Source organism: Hemiscyllium ocellatum, chromosome 26, assembly GCF_020745735.1.
Source record: "Hemiscyllium ocellatum isolate sHemOce1 chromosome 26, sHemOce1.pat.X.cur, whole genome shotgun sequence".
NCBI classification, from domain to species: domain Eukaryota; kingdom Metazoa; phylum Chordata; class Chondrichthyes; order Orectolobiformes; family Hemiscylliidae; genus Hemiscyllium; species Hemiscyllium ocellatum.
Window position 1 is genome coordinate 28975157 of NC_083426.1, and position 25816 is coordinate 29000972.

Sequence of the window (25816 nt, forward strand, 5' to 3'; positions counted from 1 at the left end):
AAATTGTAAGTAATTTGAAATTACAAACAAGACACATTATGGGCTCTAAATTCACAGTTCAACATTCACCTAAATTTACAACTCATCAGGTCTGGACCAGAAGCTCACCAAAATGTAATCCCCATCTCTCCATTCCTGTAGAATTTTAGATCATATTGACCAATCAACTTAGTATTATATTGGAAGATATTTTCTTCCAGGTAATATGCCACACTTGCACACCTTGTGCTTGGTTGCAGATTTCAAATTTGTGTGCGCTAAAAACTTATCAAAATACACTACACTCAAATGCAGAAAGATGACAAACTGTAAATCAAGTCTGCAAATTTTATATTTTAATATTATAAAATATTGTTCATCTTCGAAGGTTTACTAACCATAAAGAAAATTGCAAATGTGTGTTTGGCTTGTTGTATGTTTGCCAATTTTAGAAATTCAACACCATATATGAAACATTCCAACTCTAACCTGGTCTGTAGTGTTTCTGTTTGCAAATAAATGTTCGTACATTTTCCACAAGAGGGCATCCTACTTGTCCAAACTGGGATCTCTTAGGGCAGTTATTGGAACCAAGGATTAGTGATGCTAATATGTATTTAGACACTTTATTGGTCTTAACCAGTAAACTCAATCTCAACTAAGCAAAACCATTGACTATTATTTGTCCAGCAAGGGAAAATGCTGTAAAGCTTCAAGTCCTTGTAATAGATGTGGCAAAGAAATTAATTGAATAAATTACTTGACAAAAACAGACTAAGCAGGATGGACAATAGTTTACAACACTTGCCTCAACAGTCTTTTGATGGTTTATCTGAATGTATACTATTACAGGTACACAATCCTTTAATCAGAAATTCCAAAATCCAAAGCTTTTAATCATGAAGTTATTTTTCTGCACAAGGCTGTTGGTGTGCAAAAGGTGAATGAACACCACACCCACTCAACGTCACATCTGAATGATGGGGGTCACTGCTTGGCCTAGCACTGACAGGCATCAATTGTCTCAGCACCGTACTAGTCACACGTGGGTCTGTACTTGGAACTACACGAGTGTCAAGGCCAGTAAGTTTTTTTTTAATTTCACTGTGAAAGTGTCATTTATTCTGGAATCTGATAAACAACTGGCACCAAGGATTTTGGATAAAGGATTATATATACACACACACCTGTACCCACAGTTTATGCAGAACAAGTACAGGTCCAAAATCATGGGAAGTGTAGACCTAGGATTTTGCTTCAAATTTTATAGCACACAGGTTTATCATGAGGATGGGCTAAGAAATTGATTTTAAAGCTTTTAATGCAGTAAGAGTAAAACTCTACTGGTACTTTTCTGACCGCTGTGTTACCCTGCAGAGCATCACAATGCATGTGTGACAAGCTGAGCAAGAGTCCCGGACAGAAACATTAATTACATTTCTTAAATAGGTGAACAGAACCTATTCTTCCACCAAAATTTGTAATGGTCTTCACTCAGTTTGATAATCTTTACGATGGATCCAGGTGAAAATATATGCAGTGTACATTTCACAAATGTACAAGGTTCATGGATAACAAGGCTGTTTCAGAAGTACAGTGCAGTCAACTAAAGTTGTTCAGTAATCTTCCAAAATCATGGATGTTTTATATCACTATTACATGGCTATTTGAGCAGTGAATAATTGCTACGTCAGCCTGATGAGCAATGACTATAGGAAAAGGAATTGTGAGAAGGTAAAAGTTTATGAACTCTAAGCACAGCATTCCTACAAATATCAATTTAAAGAATAGTTTCACTTACTTTTCCATTCTTCTATTTCAAGATCTCTGCTTTCAAATGACTGATCATAAGGGTCTGCTTCAGGTTCATCATCTGGGTCATGATACTGAGAGAAATACGAATGAGCCAATGCTTCTGCTGCTGTGATCCTCTTATCTGTGTCCAGCACAAGCATTTTCTCCAAAAGGTCAACAGCTACACAGTAGAAGGAATAAAAATGGATAATACAAAATTGATTAATTTTGTGTAATATTACAAGCTAGCACTTTTCTATTCAATTCAAAGTTTGACACTGTTACACCAGTTGAGTTTTTAATGTCAATAAAAGCAAGCAGAATGCTTCAAAAAGCAACTGCAAGAAAGAAACAAACAAACAAACATCACACGTAAAAAAAAAACTAGCAACCCTAGCCTTCAATGCTTGGATCAATTGCATCCTAATTTTGAAGGAATTTTGAAAGAATGACATCAGTACCTCAGTATCTCAATGCAAGTTTGGAAGAAATAATTTGCTATAAGGAAAAACAATAGTGTTATAAAAATAGCTTAAAAACCTCAATCTCAAGTAATGTCTGATTAAAGAAACAAATCTCTCTCCTTTTAAAAAAATTTCTTAGCAATCTACTTGAATGATAAATACAGTACAGCCTGTCATTTCTGCCAAGGACATGACTCTAACGTAGTTCTAAGTAAAGACATTTCTGAACCTGTTAAGGTTGGATCTTCATGACCCAGTCCTTAATCAAGAGACCTAAGGTTGAACAGGATGCCCTACCAAGCAATAAAGGAACAAGATAACTTCATGGAGACACAAAATCAGAAGAATTACATCAAATATCTGTTGCATGCTAATAAACAACTAAAGTCACTGACACGATATCTACAAGTACAGATACAGATGAGCTTCAGAGCAGTGGAAAAGCACTTTAAATAGCAAAACATTTTTCTAAAGTGAATCCATGCTTGCATTCACTTAACATTTCATCTAGCTCCAGAACACAGGATAGAAAACAGTAATAGTCAGTGACAGAGATAAATTTCTCTCATTTGTTTGGCTGAGACCAATAAACTGTTCACACCTTATGGGTTATGCACCTTTTCTGCCTATTTAAATATTATCCTACACTGATAATAAAATGCTTTAACATCTAAATTTTTTTTGGTAATTTATGACTTTAAACCAAATCTTACAAGATTATGAGAGTAGAAAAAGGGGAGTTGCCTGCCCAAAATAACCAACATTAAGAATGTGACTCTTTGGCAATTGATTCCTACTGTGCAAGTTGGCTTCACTTTTCATTTTAATTAGCTGCCTGTTAAAAGCATGGAACAGAATGTACACTATAGATCCACTGGAGGGAAACCAATGTCTTCAATTCCTAACAAGGAATTAGAATATCAATGTTTTCATTGACTACTTGGTTACAAAAAGAAAATATTAATATTAGAAAAGCTACTCAAATCATTTATACCTCTCTTCCAGTTCCAATATGGCAAAGATGACTGAAACAAATTGTTTTACATTCAAATCAGGATTGGAAAACTAAGTTTATCTGACAAGATAAATGCACATTTAGAAATGCCATTACCTTGAGGATTAGCTCCAATGAATACATCTTCAAAGCTCTGCTTTGGCATGTGCTGTAAGGATTGTATATAGTTTCTAGCCTGCAGAAATAGTTTACATTGATTATTTTTTGTCTTTTCAAAAGTAATTTGTCCTCAATCCAAGCTGTTGTATCACTTTTCCTTGGAATTTTATGGAGGTATACTGAACATTAGTTGGTTGGAAGTATACTAATCAAAATACACGGTGCAACAACGCAGTATTTATATTTTAGGAAACTTATTTTACTTATTTCACATTCACCTATCAAAATCTATTTAAGTTTAGAAATATCCTGGTGAGAGTCCAATCAGTATTGTTCTTGTTCTGAATGTGAGACAGATAATATTTCAAGTCCACTTGAAAAGTGATACCACAAGCTAAATGTTTAAGTAAAATCAATTCAAAACATTAGTAGGTTTTTAAAGAAAATACAATTAGGCATGCCACAATGCAATCTTAAAAAAGCAAACACAACACTTCTCAACTGGTCACAGAGAAGGTTAAACACCAAGTGCTTCCCAAATTGGGGATTACAAATGGGCAGCAATGATCACCTGTCTCCAACCAACTTACAACAGCTGCACTTCTACTCTAGTTGGCTCCCATTCTCACAGCTCTCAGGTCTCCAATCCATACCCACAGCTGACCAGTCACCTCCATTTTCACAAGTATCTCTTTATTCCTCACCCAATTTGACCTCCCACTGAGGGGGTGTCACAATTTCATTAAAACAATAAATTCTGATTAGATCCAATTTGCTGCAATGCTTCATTCAGATCACTTTACAGAACCTAAAAAAGTTTAACAAATATTGTCATGAAATTATTTGTAGAATCAAGATATTTGAGAATATTTGAAGTTCTTACACCCAATGTTTGACCAAAAAATTTCACCACTTAATTCAGAACACTAATTTTGCTGAACAGATTCCAATTTCCCAATAAATTCCGAAAATAGAAATTCTTTATAACAAAAAAAAATCAAATCAAATCAATCGGCTAGTGGAACAGTAATATTAAACATAGATTTTATAAAATCTCTCTCCAATAACTGATGCCTTCGTCAGCAGACATCAGGTCAAGTTAAGGACATGAGCATCTTCAGAATTAAATACATGTAAACTTAATGAGATACTGAAGTCAGTCAAGAAAGCTATGAACATGATTTTGTATATAGTGCAACTAATTAATCATCGACCATATTTTGGCATACAGCAGAAAAAAAATTTCAATTCAAAGCTCAAAAGGAAAGACAGCATTGAAAAATTATTAAATTAGCTAATAATGATTCAACAGAAGTGACTGCAGATAAGCTGTGTGTTTTTTTTGGGGGGGGGGCAGCACTGGGCTAAGGAAATAAGCTGCTGGAAAGTACCTAAAATTTTTAAAACATCTTAAATTATATACTCAGTAAGCTTATAGTTGCAAGTTACTTGTGCAGAGATCTGCATAGGATGCAAATGAACAATCAAAAACAAAGTTGGACTTTAGATTGCAAATTAACTAGAAACTACAATTAGGAGGATTTTGTGCTTCAGAACAGAAAGCTAATTGTGGTTAGATTAATTCTTGACTAGGTTAAAAGAACACACTATACTGAAGTGACTTTATAGATACTAGTTGGTCCAGATACTATCATGGACTAGTTTCAACTACCTTTGGAAGAAAGTAAGTTTGGAAACTCCTTTAATATTTCATTTAGATCTTAGCTTTTGCCTTAGCACTAAGGAAAGATGCAGGGCAGGAACAATGGGGGGTAGAAAGTGAGCAATATATACTGCCATTCATAAACCCAGGAACCCCAACATGCTTTGTAAACAAATCCTTGATATCAAATGATTTAGTCCTCACCTCTGCAGATCTGGAACAGAGATAACAAACAAGCTGGGAACTTAAGAGTAAAGTTGACTTTTAACCTCCAATGTTCTAGTACAGAAATAAACCATTTAATATCATGGTACATCACAGAAGAGTATTTTTTTCTCAGGTACTTCATGATCATTTATTATGCTATCCAAAACTTTAGAATAACAGGTGGTTGTTAGCCATTAGAGCAATTACAGAGCTTCCTACATTCGAAGGAATAAGGAACGTGAAATATTTCACAAATATAGAAATTGGAACGAAATTATAATTTTGATTTTCAAATAAAATCTAAATATAGTGATCATTCTTCTATAAAAGTCAATTCTTGGAAAGCCTCTCATTTCCAACGTTAAAACAAAAAAAAATTGCTTTCTGATTCCAGTTCAGCAAGATTATATACTTTAAGTATTCATAAGCAAGTGAATAGAATGCCTGCGAATGCGGAGACTGCTTCACCGTTTCAGTGAAGTGAATACAATTTTAGAAGTTTTACACCTCTCAAATTTCAGAAATCTTTCGTGTGCAAGAAAATATGCAAGAGACTTCCCATTTTCTTAAGGGTAGGCTCTTTGGTTGAAAAAAAGTGGAGAGAGAGATGAACTCCTACACTCCAAAAGGTTATACCAAAAAAAGCTCTTAATTATTCATGTTCCATGATTGCAAAAATTAAACTTGGGAATTTGAACCAAATTATTGCCTGCAGTTTTAATCCAAAGAGGATTCATTTTTTGTAAACGAGTCCTCATTTAGCAATGGGCTTTTTATGTGGTACATTTAGAAATGTCAAAGGTAAAACATTATACAAACATTAGAAACACCATATGGATATGTTTCTCATGTCAAGTTGCTATATTGAAATCTTATTCTGCACACAAATTAACAAGAAAACAAAATACAATTTATCTAAAACAATAGCTAGGACCCACGTTTACTGAAAAGTTGACGCTAACCCAAATGGTCTATTAATCAAATACAGCAAATATGAATAGCAACACAAATCCTCCCTATGAAGAGCTTTTAGCAGCCTGTCTGTCTCACCTCATGGCTGGGCATCCTGTTAATTAAGGCAGGAGGAGGGGTTCCTGTCAATCTCATGATCTGCTGAAGCTGGTTAATATCTTAAACGCCCAGGTCAAGGCGTTTATCCATTTTTCAAAAGAGTATGCCAAAAATTTGAAAAGCTGAGTTTTCAACAAATTTAGTAACCATTCAAATGAAATTTGTGTTGGAGGCTGATACATTAGAAAAAGACAGCAGGATGCAGTAGAAAACAAAAAAGACACACAAACATGCAGAGGCAGGGAAGGGCCATGAGCAACAACCCAGCATGCTATGGGATTATATCTGTTAGTACTAAATGGATGTTACTACATTTTCATATGGAGCACTTTAAAATCTAAGCAAATTACCAATTTTCAATGTTTTATATTTTCAAACTTTACTTTGAAAGCTTAATTCATAAGACACCAAGGTACTTTTAATATTTTAAAACTTATTGTAATGGATTAATGTAAAATATCACCTGCAGTCTTAATTCTGTAAAAACTAAAATCAGTGCAGCAAGTGGAAAACATTTCTAGTAGAAGCCAAACCATGCCAATCAATGTTGGTACATCTGTGCTTTGGTGCTTTAACTGGCAGTGTTGCAAAAGTGATTTACTAGGAGCGGTCAATAACTATCAGTGGAAGTACACGCAATACATTAACTCACAGAATCAGATGATATTTTCATCAAAAGTTCTGGCCCTGGTGTTCCGACGAGCTGCATTATTAGCTTCAACTGATCAATATCTAACATTGTAACATAAAGGAAAACATAGGGGACAGGTTATAACATAAACGGCCAATGCATTTTAGAGTTGTAACGATAATGGAATAGAGGAATCATAAGCCAATGTGCAGATCATAAGTGATGAATTACTTCTGTTAATTTCCAAAAACAGAGGATTATGGCTTCGCAAATTGTACCAATTATTTTTGGAACAGTAAGATAATAGGTTTTACTCAGCAATACAATTCAACTCTAAGTAATGGATATTCTTATGCTTTTAAATGACTACTTCATTGAAAAATTCAAAATACAAGTTAATTTAAGCTATTGTAGACTGAACGTGTACTTTTCAGCTCATGTCAATCAGCAGTATTAAGACTGTTACATTTCAAAATGTGTTAAAATGGACAGTAAACTCTCTCAAAACCTCAGACTTGATTTTATGTAAATCTGTGCAATTTAAATACGGAGTTTGCTTCAGAACAAGTGCTGAAGGTAGACTCAACGAATGAGTGGGAAACAAAGAAAAGCATAAGTATAAATTAGGATTATTTCGTTGCTTTAAATTATTTGTAGATGTTTTGTTGTAACATCTTGTTACTTTTAAAATACATTTTTATAACTTTATTCGAAATGGCAAAGAAACCAACCTGTGGTCATATTCGCAAGATGAAGGAAGCGGTCATATTACCGATACAACTCTAAACCAATGCCAAAATAAAAGTACCCTATTCAGACACACATTTTACTCCATTATTTATTATTCTCCTTTTTTCCATTTCCAACACCTATTTCTTGGGGACTTTTCCACTTTTGCATTTACGGTGGCCATAATGGCAGTTACGTGTTAAAGCCAACCATTCATATTTCCATTTATGATATCCATTTCTAGTAGCATAGTGAAGACTGATGGCACTTGAAATTCAGCAGTGTGAAATGAGACCATACAGGATTTAAAATAAATTTTACTCCATCTCCATTCTCCAAATGAAATAAATTTCTGAAAGAAACAACAAAGCTTTGCAATTTCACATTTCCCAGTGCCGTCTATTGATTCTAGATGTACTTCAATAGAGTACATAATGACATTTAAGCATTCAATCAAATGTCAATATAATGATCTATAGATGATAAATTCCAGAATTCCTGAAAACAGTACATGTTTTATGGATATATGAAGTCAATCATTTCCTCTAAATGTACTCTAGCATAAGTTGGAAGAGCATACTTGTGAAGCAAACTGTAAAGTTGACTAATTTATTAAAACTTCAATCCAAATTTTCACCAAACATAAAAAGGGGTAGTGAAAAGTAAAGATGAGTCACAAAATTCTCCATTACCTTTCAAAAGATTCATATTTTAAAATCAAGCATGCAAGGTACATAGTAATTTTAAATCCCATTCTAGTGATCTAAAAGGAAATTTAAATAGTTGCATCATTATTTCGTCTGCTTCAACTGCAGACTAACATCCACATGCTGTCAACTTATTTTTAAATTATAAATGTGGTTAACAAAAGTGATACCAACAAGATAATTCTTTTAATGGCATTGATTGAAAACTTGATATTACCCAGAACACCAGAGATAATTTGCCTATCCTTACTTGAAATAATGCTATGCAATCTTTTTACGTCCACCTGAATAGGTAGATGGGACCACAGATCAATAACTCATCCAAAATGTAGCACCTATGATGGAGCAATATTTCTTTGGTACTGCATTCGACGGATGGTCTTCGGTTTTATATGCTCAAGCCCTGGAGTAAGGCTTTAAGTTAGAACCTTGTGGTTCAGTGGTGAGTGCATGAAAAGCATGCCACTGTTTCATAGATCACAAATGCTAACATGTTTTAAAAATCCTAACTTATGCAAAGCTAAAGGCTAGATTCAGCACCAGTTGAGTATTAGTAAACTATCAACAAAAGCCCTTTTAAAAAAAAAGAGTACTCACACCCAGTGATTAATTCTATCACCAATGGTAGTCCCAGTGTCTTAAACATTCATGCTTTCAGATTCAGAAAGTTTAACATGCTTTTCAATCATAAATGCTATCAAAAGCAGTCTGATCTTTCTTTAAACACAACTAGTATTCCTAGAAATTTAATTTATGGCAATATTTTCTGGATTAAATTAATTGGCCTTATTATGAGGTCAAAACATTGAATGTTTTTAAGGAGATTTTGCGTATGGATGAAAGTGGAACAGGGCACTGAGATGGATGATCAGCCATGATCATATTGAATGATAGTGGGCTTGAAGGGCTGCACGGCCTATTCTTTTTTTTGTTTCTAATAATAGGCAAACCAAACATTACAACTAATCACCACCTCAAAGATGAGCTTGTTGCCCTTGGTATGTGCAGATTGAACTGTCCTCAAGGTTTGAAATTCCAAATTGCTAATTTGAACAGCTCAGTGTTGTTTGGATCTTTGCTCACTGGATATCAAGTACCTAACTAAAAAGGTATTAATTATTTTAGTTGACATACAGTCTTAATGTCAATACATCAGAAGTCAATCCTTACTTCCTGAAGGTGGTTTGAACTTGAATTTGCACCCTTAATACTATATACAGTATGTAAGCTTGGTTAAGATGGCATGCAAAAGTTACCCCCACAATTAATTTTGTGACAAGCTTCAAGAGGTCTAACAAGTAATTAAAATGTTTGTCTGAGCAGGATTGGGGTTAGTAAAGACAAAACACAAAGAAAGAATGAGTGTAAACACATGAAACTATGGCTCATGCAGAGACCAAGTAACCACAGTGTTAAGAAAACACTTTCCTGTAGCCAGTTATATGACATGCATAGTTGAGGTCAAAGCTGTGGTCTTCCTTCTAAGCAAAAAGATAATTGAAGCAGGAGAGTAAGTATTATATAATATTTCACTGAAACAATGCATCACTCCATGCATAGAATGCTAGCAAACTTACAATCAATTTTATGATTAATTTTGTAAATTATCTCACACACAGATCTGGCACACAAAAGCATAGTTCAGAAATGTTATACTGATTAACTAGTAAGGGAATCACTCAAAAAGGCATCATAAATACAAGTACAGAACAATGCAAATATAATTGCAGAGATGATTGATGGATTATGCAATTCAATATTCTACTGTTCTAAAAATAAAATCACAAGTGTTAAAAATATGCAGTGCTCAAATGAAAGACATGTCTAAAAAAATTGTCAATAGATTCAGGTCCTGTAGTAGAAAAATTCTAATCACAAACCAGTATTTACTCGCACATTGATCAGTTATAAAGTAATTCAGACTTAAGTGGCTCGATCAAAGTTTGGGCTCCCAAGCACTGAGGATGTCACCTAGACAGGGGACGAAACGTCTACAACACAAATTCCCAGTTTGGCGAACAGAACCACAACATGAGTGTCTCGAGTTGAGAACATTGAATTCAATACTATGCAATGGATAGATAACTTCTGAAATATTCACTTTCCAATACAGAATCAAAACTGAAGTAAAATAGAAATAATTTAAAAATGGTGTTTCAATGGTGTCAATGTGCAGTTGACATTGTCTTAACTAAAAACAAAAGTTGGAAAAAATAAATGAGTTTTGGTTGGAAATATCAGGACACTGAACTCCATTTGGTCACAAAACAAACTTGGTTGTTAACTTCAAAATCAGAGCCAGTGAATTGGAGCAAAGAATTAAATAGAAGCAAAAAAAAAATCCAAAACAAATTGAACTGTTGTGTGAATAAAGATAAAAGGGAAACATTAAGGTCATGAAAGTAAGTCATAAGAAATAGAACTGCAAATTAGCATTGAGAGAAAATAACTTGAGATTGATTGTTGAGACAGCTAACTGGACAGAACCCAGCTTATTTAGGAGTGATGGAATAGCTCACAACCTAGAGACATGATAATATGGTAAATTGTTTATGCATAAAACATATACACATTTCTAAGTCAGGCATCTAAAAGTTGAAAACAATGACTGAACTAGCCAGTTTTTCAAATTTTGCTTTCTGCAGAGTTTTTATGGAAGTTGGTATCAGCTTTGGCAAATTTGTGGCTGGGCAAACCGAACTAAAAAGCAAAAGGATAGAGTATAAAAGCAAGTGATGCTACACCTCTAAAAATCAGAGCACATATGGAATATTTCGCTGCATTTTGGGCACCTTGTTTAAGGATGGATGGTAAAGCCGTGGTGACAGTACCAGAAATAAGGGATTTTAGATACAGGGAAAGATTAGAGAAAATGGGCTTATTTTTCATGCAGCACAGGAAATTAAGAGGTGACCTTGAGGTGTTTAAAACTATGAACAATTTTGACAGAGAAAAAGGAGGATACCCTGTTTCTAATAGTTGGCATATTAGTAACTAGGCTTCACAAACTCAAGACCATCAGCAAGAAGCCAAGGACTGAAATGAGTTAAGATTTGGAATGCACTGCCTGGGAGAGAGTGGTGAAGGCTGATACCACAAGAGGTTTCAAGAGACAGCTGGATATATATTTGAAAGTAATGAATTTGAAGGACTACAGAGTTAAAAAAATCACATCATCAGATTTTAGTCCAACAGGTTTATTTGGAAGGACTAGCTTTCGGAGCACTGCTCCTTCACCAGGTGGTTGTGCAGTATAAGATCGTAAGACAGAATTTAGAAGTTTACAGTGTGATGCAACTGAAATTATATATTGAAAAAGACCTGGATTGTTTGTCAAGTCTCTCATCTTTTAGAATGAACATGTTGGTTTCAATTCTTTCATATGTAAATCCCAAAACATTTTTGTTTTAAAAGTTATGTTCTCAAGTGAACTTTAACAGCTGTAACATCAGCTCAGATATTTAGATTAGATTAGTATAGAAACAGACCATTTGGCCCAACAAGTCCACACTGACCCTCTGAAGAGTGACCCCCCCCCCCTCACCAATCACCTACCCTGATTAATGCACCATGGCAAATTAGCATGACCGATCCACCTAACCTGCACATCTTTGGACGGTGGGAGGAAACTGCAGCACACAGAAAAAATCCACACAGTCACCAGAGGCGGCAATCGAACCCGGGTCCTGGCGCTTGAGGCAGCAGTGCTAACCATTGAGCCACCATGCCACCCATAATGTATTGAAGGTGTGAAGTGCCCTATGTGAGGCTGTGTCCCAATGTTCAGACAGATTCTATTTCTAAAAAAGTGATTTACAGTATCTTATGTGGATTCATGCAGTTTGAGCAAAATAAAGTATTTCTGGAAATACAAATTCACCCCACAAACTTGTGTCTATACATGCATATAGGTGTGCGAGGGACGGTATGAGTATCTGAGAGTGTGTTCGGCTGAGAGCAACAGTACGAGTGTAAAGGGGTATAAGTCTGAGAGGAAGAATGTGTGGGTGTGTATGTGTGAGCATGAGAAACAGCTGGTTTTTGAGGGGGTCCACGAAACTGTATGGGTCTGTAGGAATTTGTGCATGCGTGTGGATGTGGTGCACTGGGGTCACCGGTAGTGTGACATGAACCCAAGGTCCCAATGGAGGCCATTTCCACGGATACCAAATTTGGCTATCAGCCTCTGCTCGGCCACTACAGATATAGCCCCATTCTCCAGCCTACCCAGGTAGCTTTTTAGGGAGCCAGCAGAGCCTCCTTTCATACTGTAAAGTACATGATTCCACAATGCAATTAGTATCAAGTTGATTTTGTTTTTAGGTGATTTCTCAGGAGATGCAATCACACAAGTGCTAAAAGAAAACAAAAATAAATTTATAAAAAAGGTAAAGCAGAGGACTATAGAGCTGCTCTCTGAATGAGACAACTGGAGTGGTGGAGGGGGGAGGAGGAGGAAAATGGAGAAAGTTAAACCTGAGGGTCACATGCCTCAGGCAAAAGGGCAAGGCTGAGAAGGCAGGATCTTCCAGTGTACAATTTGAACCTGAGTTTTTGGCATCACTCTACACTGCAAACCAGCCATCAAGCCAATTCGGACCCGAACAGGACAAACAATACAGACCACAGATTCAAAAACACCAGCAATGGTTCTCCTTCAAGATCGTCCGCTCCATGCTTGCAGCAATGCACCGGCACCTAACCTCTCTACAGTCAGCCCTGCCTCAGCTGAGGGCCACACTCTCAGAATTGCAAAGGACCCACTCTGTACGACATCCTCAGGAGAATTCATACTCTCAACAAACAATATTTCAATTCCATTTCAAACATCAAAAACTAAGTACAACAAACTTTTATCTACCCACCTCCATAACCAGCGCTCCTCAAACATTCCAGAAGATTCCCCCAGCCTCTGGAACTGCTCGGATGCCATTAGCCATGCGGCTGGTGCAGCTACCACCCCCACGCTGATTGATGATGTCACTTCCGCCCCCTCCCCCCATCGTGACCATTCCCACAGCCACTTCCGCTCCTCTCAATTCCTCATGCATCACACATGACATCACTTCCGCCCCTCATCATCACTGATGTCACATGCTCAGTGACTTCCGCCACCCCTACTGCCGTGTCTGCCACCACTTCCGCTCCCAATGCCACTCACCTGCATTCTGCTGACACGCCCCCCCCACAGATCCCACTGTCACCATTCCTGGCCCCCAGAACCTTGGAGGGGAACACCACCCCTGCTCATGACTCCACCCCCATTCCCCCCACCATCACACCCACTCCAGTTATCAGCTCCACCCCTACTCCCAATCCCAGCTCCCAGCCCTGCCGAGTTTTCACCATCCCTTCAGACCTCCCCTCACTGAGGACGAACAATCAGTCCTCAGCAAAGGACTCACCTTCATCCCCCTCCGTCCACGCATCAATGAATTTAATACGCGCTGTGACGTTGAACACTTCTTCCGCCACCTCCGAGCTTACTTTCATAAATCAGGACTCCCGCTCACCTTCCGAGGATCCCTTCGCCCACCTCCAACACACTGCATCCACCTGTACACCCCGCGCTGGCCTATGACCGACCCGCGACCTCTTCATTTCCAACTGCTGCCGGGACATTAACCACCTCAACCTGTCTACCTCCCTCCCCCACTCCAACCTCTCACCCACAACGCACAGCCCTCCAATCCTGACCTCTTCATCAAGCCAGCAGATAAAAGGGTGCACAATGGTAGTCTGGCGCACTGACCTCTACACCGCTGAAGCCAAACGCCAACTCGAGGACACCTCTTCCTACTGCCCCCTCGACCATGACCTCAATCCCCATCACCAAACCATCTCCCAGACCATACAGAACCTCATCACCCGAGGAGATCTCCCATCCACAGCTTTCAACGTCAGTCCGGGAACCCCGCACTGCCCGGTTCTACCTGCTTCCCAAGATCCACAAACCTGAGCACCCTGGCCGACCCATTGTCTCACCATGCTCCTGCCCCATTGAACTCATTTCTACCTACCTTGACACGGTCCTATTCCCCCTCGTCCAGGAACTCCCCACATACGTTCAAGACACCACCCACGCCCTCCACCTCCTCCTAGACTTCCGTTTCCACGGCCCTCAACATCTCATCTTCACCATGGATATCCAATCCCTCTACAACTCCATCCGCCATGACCAGGGCCTCCGTTTTTTCCTCTCCTGATGTCCCCAACAGTACCCTTCCACTGACACTCATTCGTTTGGCCGAACTGGTCCTCACCCGTAGCAATTTCTTCTTCGAATCCTAGAAATTCCTCCAGACCAAAGGGATAGCCACGGTCACATGTATGGGCCCCAGCTATGCCTGTCTCTTTGTTGGCTATGTAGAACAGTCCATCTTCCGTAATTACACCGGCACCACTCCCCAACTCTTCCTCCGCTACAATGATGACTGCATTGGCACCACCTCGTGCTCCCGCGAGGAGGTTGAGCAACTCATCAACTTCACCAACACATTCCACCCTGACCTTAAATTTACCTGGAACATCTCAGACACCTCCCTCCCCTTCCTGGACCTTTCCATCTCCATTAATGGTGACCGACTTTACACTGACTTTTTTTTTTACAAACCCATCGACTCCCACAGCTACCTGGATTACACCTCACGCCCCCATACAACCCACCCTCCCATCCTGGCACCTTCCCCTGCCACCGCAGGAATTGCAAAACCTGTGCCCACACCTCCCCCCTCACCTCCATCCAAGGCCCTAAAGGAGCCTTCCACATCCAATGTTTTACCTGCACATCCACCAATATCATTGCTCCTGACGCGGTCTCCTCTACACTGGGGAGACTGGACACCTGCACCAATCAACCACACCGCCCTGTGGCCCAACATTTCAACTCCCCCTCCCACTCTGCTGAGGACATGGAGGTCCTGGGCCTCCTTCACCGCCGCTCTCACACCAGACGCCTGGAGGAAGAACGCCTCATCTCCCATCTTGCAACACTTCAACCCTAGGGTATCAATGTGGACTTCAACAGTGTCCTCATTTCCCCTTCCCCCACCTCACCCTAGTTCCAAACATCCAGCTCAGCACTGTCCCCATGACTTGTCCTACCTGCCTATCTTCTTTTCCATCTATTCGCTCTACCCTCCTCCTTGACCTATCACCTTCATCCCCTCCCCCACTCACCAACTGTACTCTATGCTACTTTCCCTCCACCCCTACCCTCCTCTAGCTTCGCTCTCCACCTTTCAGGCTCTCTGCCTTCATTCCCGATTAAGGGCTTTCGCCTGAAACATCGATTTTACTGCTCCTCGGATGCTGCCTCAACTGCTGTGCTCTTCCAGCACCACTAATCCAGAATCAAGCCAACTGACAGAGTTATTTTGTTGGAAGCATAGAAATTGAGTTAATGCAATAATTCAACTTCTTTCGAGTAACGGTTAATTAGGTTGTATTTGGCAATACATTCACAGCAAGCTCAGAGCAATACTTAAAACACAAATAATGATTGTTTCAAAAAAAAACAGCTGGTCAACAAAACAATAGAGGTCTTCATGTAAAGTCTTTGTTGAGACATTAATAGCAGATAGAATTTTTCAGTGCCTGAAACAGGCTGGGATGGTCATGGGACAAAGCAGAGGAACAATTAGAGATGTAATCAAAAGCACAATGAGGTAGGTCTTAGTAAGTCTGTAGAACTTGCAGAGAAAAGTAGTTCAAGAGATCTTCAGAACACAATATGAAATAGAGTCATAGTCATAGAGATGTACAGCATGGAAACAGACCCTTCGGTCCAACCCGTCCATGCCGACCAGATATCCCAATCCAATCTTGTCCCACCTGCCAGCGCCCAGCCCATATCCCTCCAATTCCTATTCATATACCCATCCAAATGCCTCTTAAATGTTGCAATTGTACTAGACTCCACCACATCCTCTGGCAGCTCATTCCATACACATACTACCCAGCCCCTTAAGTCTCTTTTATATCTTTTCCCCCCCCCTCACCCTAAACCTATGCCCTCTAGTTCTGGACTCCCTAACCCAAGGAAAAAGACTTTGCCTATTTATCCTATCCATGCCCCTCATTTTTGTAAGGTCACCACTCCACCTCCGACGCTCCATGGAAAACAGCCCCAGCCTGTTCAGCCTCTCTCTGGAGCTCAGATCCTCCAACCCTGGCAACATCCTTGTAAATCTTTTCTGAACCCTTTCAAGTTTCACAACATCTTTCCGATAGGAAGGAGACCAGAATTGCATGCAATATTCCAACAGTGGTCTAACTAATGTCCTGTACAGCTGCAACATGACCTCCCAACTCCTGTACTCAATACTCTGACCAATAAAGGAAAGCATACCAAACACCGCCTTCACTATCCTATCTACCTGCGACTCCATTTTCAAGGAGCTATGAATCTGCACTCCAAAGTCTCTTTACTCAGCAATACTCCCTAGAACCTTACCATTAAGTGTATAATTCCTAAGAATTGCCTTCCCAAAATGCAGCACCTCACAGTTATCTGAATTAAACTCCATCTGCCACTTCTCAGCCTATTGGCCCATCTGGTCCAGATCCTGTTGTAATCTGAGGTAACCCTCTTCGCTGTCCACTACACCTCCAATTTTGGTGTCATCTGCAGACTCACTAAGTATGCCTCTTATGCTTGCATCCAAATCATTTATGTAAATGACAAAAAGTAGAGGGCCCAGAACAGATCCATGTGGCACTCCACTGGTCACAGGCCTCCAGTTTGAAAAACAATCCTCCACCACCACCTTTGAGCCAGTTCTGTATCCAAATGGCTAGTCCTCCCTGTATTCCATGAGATTTAACCTTGCTAATCAGTTTCCCATGGGGAACCTTGTCAAACGCCTTACTGAAGTCCACGTAGATCTACCCTCAATCTTCTTTGTTACTTCTTCAAAACACTCAATCAAATTTGAGACATGATTTCCCATGCACAAAGCCATGTTGACTATCCCAAATCAGTCCTTGCCTTTCCAAATACATATACATTCTGTCCCTCAGGATTCCCTCCAACAACTTGCCCACCACTGAGGTCAGGCTCACTGGTCTATGGTTCCCCGATTTGTCTTTTCCACCCTTCTTAAACAGTGGCACCATGTTAGCCAACCTCCAGTCTTCCAGCACCTCACCTGTGACAATCGATGATACAAATCTCTCAGCAAGAGGCCCAGCAATCACTTCTCTAGCTTCCCACAGAGTTCTCGGGTCAGGTGAATTGGCCATGCTAAATTGCCCGTAGTGTTCAGGTAAGGGGTAAATGTAGGGGTATGGGTGGGTTGCGCTTCGGCGGGTCGGTGTGGACTTGTTGGGCCGAAGGGCCTGTTTCCACACTAAGTAATCTAATCTGATCAGGTCCTGGGGATTTATCCACCTTTAACTATTTCAAGACATCCAGCACTTCCTCCTCTGTAATCTGGACATTTTGCAAGATGTCACCATCTATTTCCCTACAGTCTATATCTACCATATCCTTTTCCACAGTAAATACAGATGCAAAATATTAATTTAGTGTCTTCCCCCATTTTCTGTGGCTCCACACAAAGGCTGCCTTGCTGATCTTGGAGGGGCTGTATTCTCTCCCTAGTTACCCTTTTGTCCCCAATATATTTGTAAAACTCCTTTGGATTCTCCTTAATTCTATTTGCCAAAGCGCTCTCATGTCCCCGTTTTGCCCTCCTGATTTCCCTCTTAAGTATACCCCTACCTACTTTATACTTTTCTAACGATTCACTCGATCTATCCTGTCTATACCTGACATACGCTTCCTTTCTTTTTCTTAACCAAACCCTCAATTTCTTTAGTCACCCAACATTCCCTATACCTACCAGCCTTCCCTTTCACTGACAGGAATATACTTTCTCTGGATTGTTATCTCATTTCTGAAGGCTTCCCATTTTCCAGCCGTCCCTTTACCTGCGAACATCTGCCTCCAATCAGCTTTCAAAAGGTTCTTGCCTAATACCGTCAAAATTGGCCTTTCGCCAATTTAGAACTTCGACTTTTAGATCTGGTCTATCCTTTTCCATCACTATTTTAAAACGAATAGAATTATGGTCACTGGGCCCAAAGTGCTCCCTCACTGACACCTCAGTCACCTGCCTTGCCTTATTTCCCAAGAGTAGGTCAAGTTTTGCACCCTTCTCTAGTCGGTACATCCACATACTGAATCAGAAAATTGTCTTGTACACACAAGAAATTCCTCACCATCTAAACCTTTAGACTATGGCAATCCCAGTCGATGTTTGGAAAGTGAAAATCCCCTACCATAACTACTCTATTATTCTTACAAGTTTGTTCTCAATTTCCCTCTGACTATTGGTTATCATTGATGAAGGATTAAGAAAGGGGAGCAAGGGGAACAGGCAACAGACCATACTGGAGGAGTAGAGGGCATTTTCTGGGATGTAGGTTAATCATTAAGGATTAAAGACTTAAGGTCATTGAATTGAGGGGTAGGGAATCAATATAGGTAAAGAAGAACAGATTCCCAAGATCATAATATTTCATATCGAATGGGGAATAGGGTGACTGAACTATAAACTAAGTGGAAATAAAGATGTTGTAAAAGCCAGGCAAATGGGTTTCAGGATGATCATTCTACAGCATTTTAAGTGCCAGTTTTTTGAAAATATATTTTGAAGTGGAGATGCAATATACTTCAAACTAGGTATTTATACAATTAGCTGAAGGTGAATGCAAATAATTGACAATAAACTTCGTTCTCAATGTACATATTTCAAAAAGAAATTTTGCAGTGAATAAGTCCATCATAAAAATGTTGTAGAATTTACAGGTGAAAATATTTTTAAGCCAAAAGTTTTTGCATTTAAGTTGATTGATTTAGAGGAATCCAGAAATAGCTTTTTCCCCCTGAGGGATAATTCATTTCTGGATAAAGTAATCAATGCTTAGATTTTATGATTTTACTGAATATTTTTAAATGTCTAACAAAAACAATTGGTCTTTAAGACACTTACCAAACTTGTAAAAATGTAACAAAGCACTTGCGACTGTGAAGACAAGTGAAGTGTTTATGACTGGAAAAAAGACCCAAACTTTGTGCTCAAATAAAACAAAAAATGGGTAATACAAAGAAATTTTTAAATAACTAAAGCAATCAAGGATACGGTCTGTGCCTGGAAACAGAGTCTTTCCTGTCAGCAGTTCTGCCATAATGCACCCAACAGACCAAATATCAACTGAAAATAGAAAAGATAAATAATACTTTAGTTTAATCCTGCAAAAGCTGTTTAGGATTAAAGACATCTTACAACACAATTTTCATTTATTTGTTACGGTTCAGGAATTTGTTTTTAATAAAAGTTCAGCCAATCTGGAATTACATGTTTAGAAATATTCTATAGTGTGAAATATGTAGTGAATCAGTTAACTTTTACTTTAATTAGCACTAGTCACCAGAATGCTAATAGCTATAGTGTAATTAGTTTTCAAAAGTCAATAGCTCTGGACAGGCAAAAGGTTGATCAAAATGTGGATGTATCTGCTTGTGAATTTTCTGTCAGAGACTGTCCTTTTAAAGTTTTATAAACCCACCTTAAAGTAGGACAAAGTGTGGAACTGAGATCCACAAATACACAAAATGCAGTATCTATTCCATTTCTGTCAATTACATTGAAGTTACTGCTTCTTAAAAATCAGGTTAAATTATATGAAGTTTGATTCAACAACAAATCACAATAGAATGGCCGATAACATTAATCAAGTGGATACAAAAAGGTTCAAAAATGGAGAAAATAATAGTTTAAATATTTTTGAAAAATTACCACAAACAAAATCAAATTCTTCCAATATTTTTGAAATAACTACTTCTGGCACTGACTTGGATTATCTAAACTCTGCTCTTCTTACTAAAGCAAGGTTTGAAAAATGGACAAAGATCCAAAAACTGCTTTAAAACGTAAACATTTCATTTAAAATGCTATCAATTTCCATTGCAGCTCAGTGCCTATGGGAGGAATATAACTTCAAATTCATGAAGATTCCCAAACTAAACCACCATACTATGCTAGCAGGTTACAATATAAATCCATGACCAAAATGACTAGGAATCAAGATTGAGAATGCAAAAAAACAGTAGCTTCATTTAAACAAACAGGTAGCAAATTGCAGGTGGTTGGTACAATTAGTTGAGCTGAAACAATTTCTATATAAAAATTTCAAATAATCGAAAGGTACTATAAAATACATGAAATACAGTCACCAAGTAATTTGGTAAAAATGAAAAATACAAGATTTATCGGCATTAAAAACAACTTTTTATATATTATACACATATTCAAACTGCTAGAGAAATTCAACAGACGTGAACATGTAACAACTACTTGGACAATAACAAAAGACTTATGAAAGCAAGGGTGAGAGCAGACAACTTAATCCATCAATAAGAGAAAGATGCAAACAAAGTAATTGGAGGGCTCATGTTGCATTTTCTACATTTAAAATTTGCCTAAAAATATTTTCCAAAGCAACTTTATGGCAAGAAGTGCAAGACTCATTGCATTAAGTTTGTGAAGCCTCAATTGAGGAAAAAGCAAAACAATGCAGCTTTTAACGTATTGGAAAATATTAAATTTTGTCATCCATGGGCCAGAGATGAAACCCTGTTAACTAATTTATTGCAAGATTCATTATTGCTCAGATTTTAAAAAATGGATTTGTCTATCACATCACCACTTACCTGTTTGATTGTAATGCATCCAATTTAGCATGATCTCTGGAGCTCTGTACCATCTGGTGGCCACATATCCAGTCATTTCATCATCAGTATGACGAGCCAATCCAAAATCCAAAATCTGGAAATGGAGGAATTAGTTTTAAAGACTGTTATAGTATTCAAGGGTCAAAATCAGTTTTTTCTGAATGTAAAGAATATTCTCACTTCAACCCCAATCCCTAAGACATAGGGAAATAAACTAATGATAGGAGATAGTGAGGAAAGAGATCAATCTGAGATTGGTACAGTTGAGAACAGAAGTAAAACAGTCAGGGCAGGCAGGGACAAAGCAGAAAGCAAGGTAGGACTGGTACATTAAACTGCATTTATTTCAATGCAAGGGGCCTGACAGAAGGCAGATGAACTCGGGGCATAGTTAGGAACATGGGACTGGGATATCATAGCAATTACAGAAACATGGCTCAGGGATGGACAAGACTGGCAGTTTAATGCTCCAGGATACAAATGCTATAGGAAGGACAGAAAGGGAGGTGAAGGGGTGTTTTCGATAGGGATACCATTACAGCTGTACTGAGAGAGGATATTCCCAGAAATACATCCAAGGAAGTTATTTGGGTGGAAAAGAGAAATAAGAAAGGGACAGTCACCTTATTGGGATTATATTATAGGCCCCCCAATAGTCAGAGGGATATTGATAAACGAATTTGTAAGGAGATCTCAGTTATCTGCAAGAATAATAAGATGGTTGAGATAGGGGATTTTAACTTTTCAAACATAGACTGGGACTGCCATAGTATTAAGGGTTTAAGATGGAGAAGCAGTTGTTAAGTGTGCACAAGAAAATCTTCTGATTCAGCATGTGGGTGTACCTACTAGAGAAGGTACAAAACTTGACTTACTCTTGGGAAATAAGGCAGGGCAGGTGACGGAGGTGTCAGTGGGGCCAATGATCGTAATTCTATTAGTTTTAAATAGTGATGGAAAAGGATAGACCAAAACTAAAAGTGAAGTTCTACATTGGAGAATGGACAATTTTGACGGTATTAGGTGGCTTAGTGGTTAGCACTGTTGCCGCACAGCAACACGGACCCAGGTTCAATTCCCACCTCGGGTGACTGTCTGTATGAAGTTTGCACATTCTCGTCATGTCTGCATGGGTTTCCTCCCACAATCCAAAAATTTGCAGGTCAGGTGAATTGAGCATGCTAAATTGCCCATAGTGTTAGGTGCATTAGTCAGAGGGAATGGGTCTGGGTGGGTTACTCTTCAGAGGGTCAGTGTGGACTTGTTGGGCCAAAGGGCCTGTTTCCATATTGTAAGAAGTCTAATCTAAAAAAACTTTCAAAAGCTAATTGGGGGAAATATTCGCAGGTAAAGGGATGGCTAGAAAATAGGAAGCCTTCAGAAATGGCATAACGAGAATCCAGAGAAGATGTATTCCTGTTAGGGCAAAAGGAAAGGCCGGTAGGTATAGGGAATGCTGAATGACTAAAGAAATTGAGGGTTTGGTTGAGAAAAAGGAAGCAGGTGTAAGGTATTGATAGGAAAAAGCGAGTGAATCCTTAGAAGAGTATAAAGACAGTAGGAGGGCAAAAAGGGGACATAAGATAGCTTTGGCAAATAGAATTAAGGAAAATCCAATAGGATTTTTACAAATGCATTAAGGACAAAAAGGGTAACTAGGGAGAAAATAGGGCCCCTCAAAGATCAGCAAGACAGCCTTTGTGTGGAGCCGCAGAAAATGGGGGAGGTACTAAACAAGTATTTGGCATCGGTGTTGACAGTGCAAAGGGACATGAAAGATACATAATGTAGGGAAATAGATGGGGACATCTTGAAAAATATCCATATTACAGAGGAGGAAGTGCTGGATGTCTTGAAATGCATAAAGGTGGAAGGATCCCCAGGACCTGATCAGGTGTACTCTAGAACTCAGTGGGAAGCTCAGGATGTGATTGTTGGGCTTTTTACTGATTTGTACCATCAATAGTCACAGGTGAGGTGCCGGAAGACTGCAGGTTGGCTAACATGGTGCCACAGTTTAAGGGTGGTAAGGACAAGCCAGGGAACTATAGACCAGTGAGCCTGACCTCTGTGGTGGGCAAGTTGTTGGAGGGAATCCTGAAGAACAGGATTATACATGTATTTGGAAAGGAAAGGACTGATCAGGGATAGTCAACATGACTGTGTGTGGGAAAACCATGTCTCACAAATATGATTGAGTAACAAAGAGGATTGATGAGGGCAGAGCGATAGACGTGATCTATATGGACTTCAGTAAGGCATTTGACAAGATTCCACACGGGAGACTGGTTAGCAAGGTTTGACATCACGAAATACAGGGAGAACTAGCCACTTGGGTACAGAACTGGCTCAAAGGTAGAAGACAGAAGGGTGGTGGTGGGAGGGTTGTTTTTCAGACTGGAGGCCTATGACCAGTGGAGTGCTGCAAGGATCAGTGCTGCGTCCTCTACTTGTCGTCATTTATATAAATGATTTGGATGGGAGCGTAAGAGGTATACTTAGTAAGTTTGCAGATGACACCAAAATTGGACGTGTAGTGGACAGCGAAGGTCACCTCAGATTACAACTGGATCTTAATCAGATGGGCCGATAGGCTGAGAATAGCAGATGGAGTTTAATTTAGATAAATGCGAGGTACTGCACTTTGGGAAAGCAAATCTTAGCAGGACTTATAAACTTAATGGTAAGGTCCTAGAGAGTATTGCTGAACAAAGACCTTGGAGTCCAAGTTCATAGCTCCTTGAAGGTGGAGTCTGAGGTAGATAGGATAGTGAAGGCAGCGTTTGGTGTGCTTTCCTTCATTGATCAGAGTATTGAGTACAGGGATGAGAAGTCATGTTGCGGCTGTACAGGACAGTAGTTAGGCCACTGTTGAAATATTGCGTGCATTTGTTGTCTCCTTCCTATGGAGGGAAGTTGTGAAACTTTCAAAAGGTTTACAAGGATGTTGCCAGGGTTGGAGGATTTGAGCAATAGGGAGAGGTTGAACAGGCTGGGGCTGTTTTCCCTGGAGCGTCAGAGGCTGAGGGATGACCTTATAGAAGTTTACAAAATCATGAGGGGCATGGATGGGATAAATGGACAAAGTCTTTTCCCTGTGGTGGGGGAGTCCAGAACTAGAGGGCATAGGTTTAGGGTGAGGGGGGAAAAGATATAAAAGAGACCAATGGGGCAACTTTTTCCACACAGAGGGTGGTACATGTATGGAATGAGCTGCCATAGCAGGTGGGGGGGGAATTACATTGCAAAGCCAATCCATTCCACACAAAAAACATTCCTGTTCCATCTCTTTTCTATACACTTTTAGACGGAACCATGACATGCTGTGAAACGTACTTTGTCAGCTGAATTCTTGAAACCCTTTAACGTTTCGTTCCACAGATTGGTTATGACAGCTAGTATCCCATAGGAAAGACATTAAGTACATCCAAGTTAATTGCACCAGACATTCCCTTAAGTCTTTGAAGCACTGAATATTTGAGCGCTGTTTCATGCTCTGCTATTTAATTACAAAGTATAGTTGTAAAACAGAGCCAAAACAACTGTATTTGCAGTCAATTTGAGTGGTGAAACCAAATTTTGATTGCACTGCGTTGTAGGTAATCCCGGTTTTGATCTCAGCTGTTTTTCTAAGCTTGCCTCCACTTCAGAAATCCTAGAGTGCATCTTCCCAACTAATCCGAGCCACACAGTTTTCCGTCATCTTTCAGTTTCAACATGCCACAGAGGAGGCGGCAATTACCCATATTGAGAGCAAATTCAAACATTATGAAAAAGGACTTATACATCTATTTACTTTCTTTAGCCTGTTTAATATGCTCTCCCTTCAGCATTCTGCTCTTCAAAAAGCATGCAATCAACTCAACTTCTCAAAGTTAATTAAAAAAGAGTGATTAACAGTATATAGTCAACCACTGCCTCCACATGTTTAAATTTTCAAGGTCCAAACTTTGAATATACAAGTTAGTTTATGGATGCTATCTTCTTGCACAGGTGAGCAAAACAGAAGCTACACTAACTGTACGGTGATAGATGAAGGGGAAATATACAAAAGTTAGTGCCATGCAGTTGGCTATAAGTAGTAGCAAACAAGAATGGTATTGTCAGCCATATTAAGCACTAGAGGTGAGGATGGAGTAACATGGAACATTCAACAATACAAAAAGTTATGACATTACATTCCTAGCCAATGCATCCCCCAGAGAAAAGTGAGAATCAAGGTTTCTTAAAGCAAATTACTGTACATATTGGAAATAGGAATTTAAAATAGCTGGCAAGACTCAGCATGCCTGACAGAATCTGTGAAATTAGAAACATTTAAACTGCTCAATTCAATGGGTTTTTAATCCTCTGATCAGTGGCTTTAAACATCTTCATAGTGGATATAGATCGGGACACTTAAAAGCCCAGCTTTTCCACTCTTAAAGCAGGTGAGATATAAGCCTTGAAAGGAAGGTTCAGAGAAAGGCCCCTTATTTGGTAATTTGTTTAAAAAAAGGTCTTTACTTGCAAAGATGAGCTAAGAAAGCTAGATTTTTTTTAAAATCCTGAAACAGTACCGATTTTGAAAAGAGGATCAAATCTTTCACAAGTGACTACCTATGGACACACTGAGTTAAGTCAGTGAGAGGGACTGAAGTACAAGTATTGCACGCACAAAACTATGTTAGATGCCAAGAAATACTGCCTTCCAGTAGATACTCTATGGAACAAGTTTC

At 39.1% G+C, this 25816-nt stretch overlaps 1 protein-coding gene across 3 annotated transcripts in view; it reads right to left on the reverse strand.

The window, feature by feature from the left end:
• LOC132828395 (mitogen-activated protein kinase 14) overlaps positions 1-25816 on the reverse strand; it is an 84893-nt gene that overhangs the window by 4122 nt on the left and 54955 nt on the right. For 2 of the 3 annotated variants that reach the window (XM_060845466.1, XM_060845465.1), the window contains 5 exons: positions 21078-21192; positions 19507-19578; positions 6945-7024; positions 3349-3427; positions 1781-1954 (listed from right to left, as the gene is read on the reverse strand). In XM_060845466.1, the coding sequence (XP_060701449.1) occupies positions 1781-1954; positions 3349-3427; positions 6945-7024; positions 19507-19578; positions 21078-21192 (520 nt within the window). Of the gene's footprint in view, positions 1-1780; positions 1955-3348; positions 3428-6271; positions 6352-6944; positions 7025-19506; positions 19579-21077; positions 21193-25816 lie in introns of all 3 variants that reach the window. The other variant, XM_060845464.1, reaches the window with a different exon arrangement.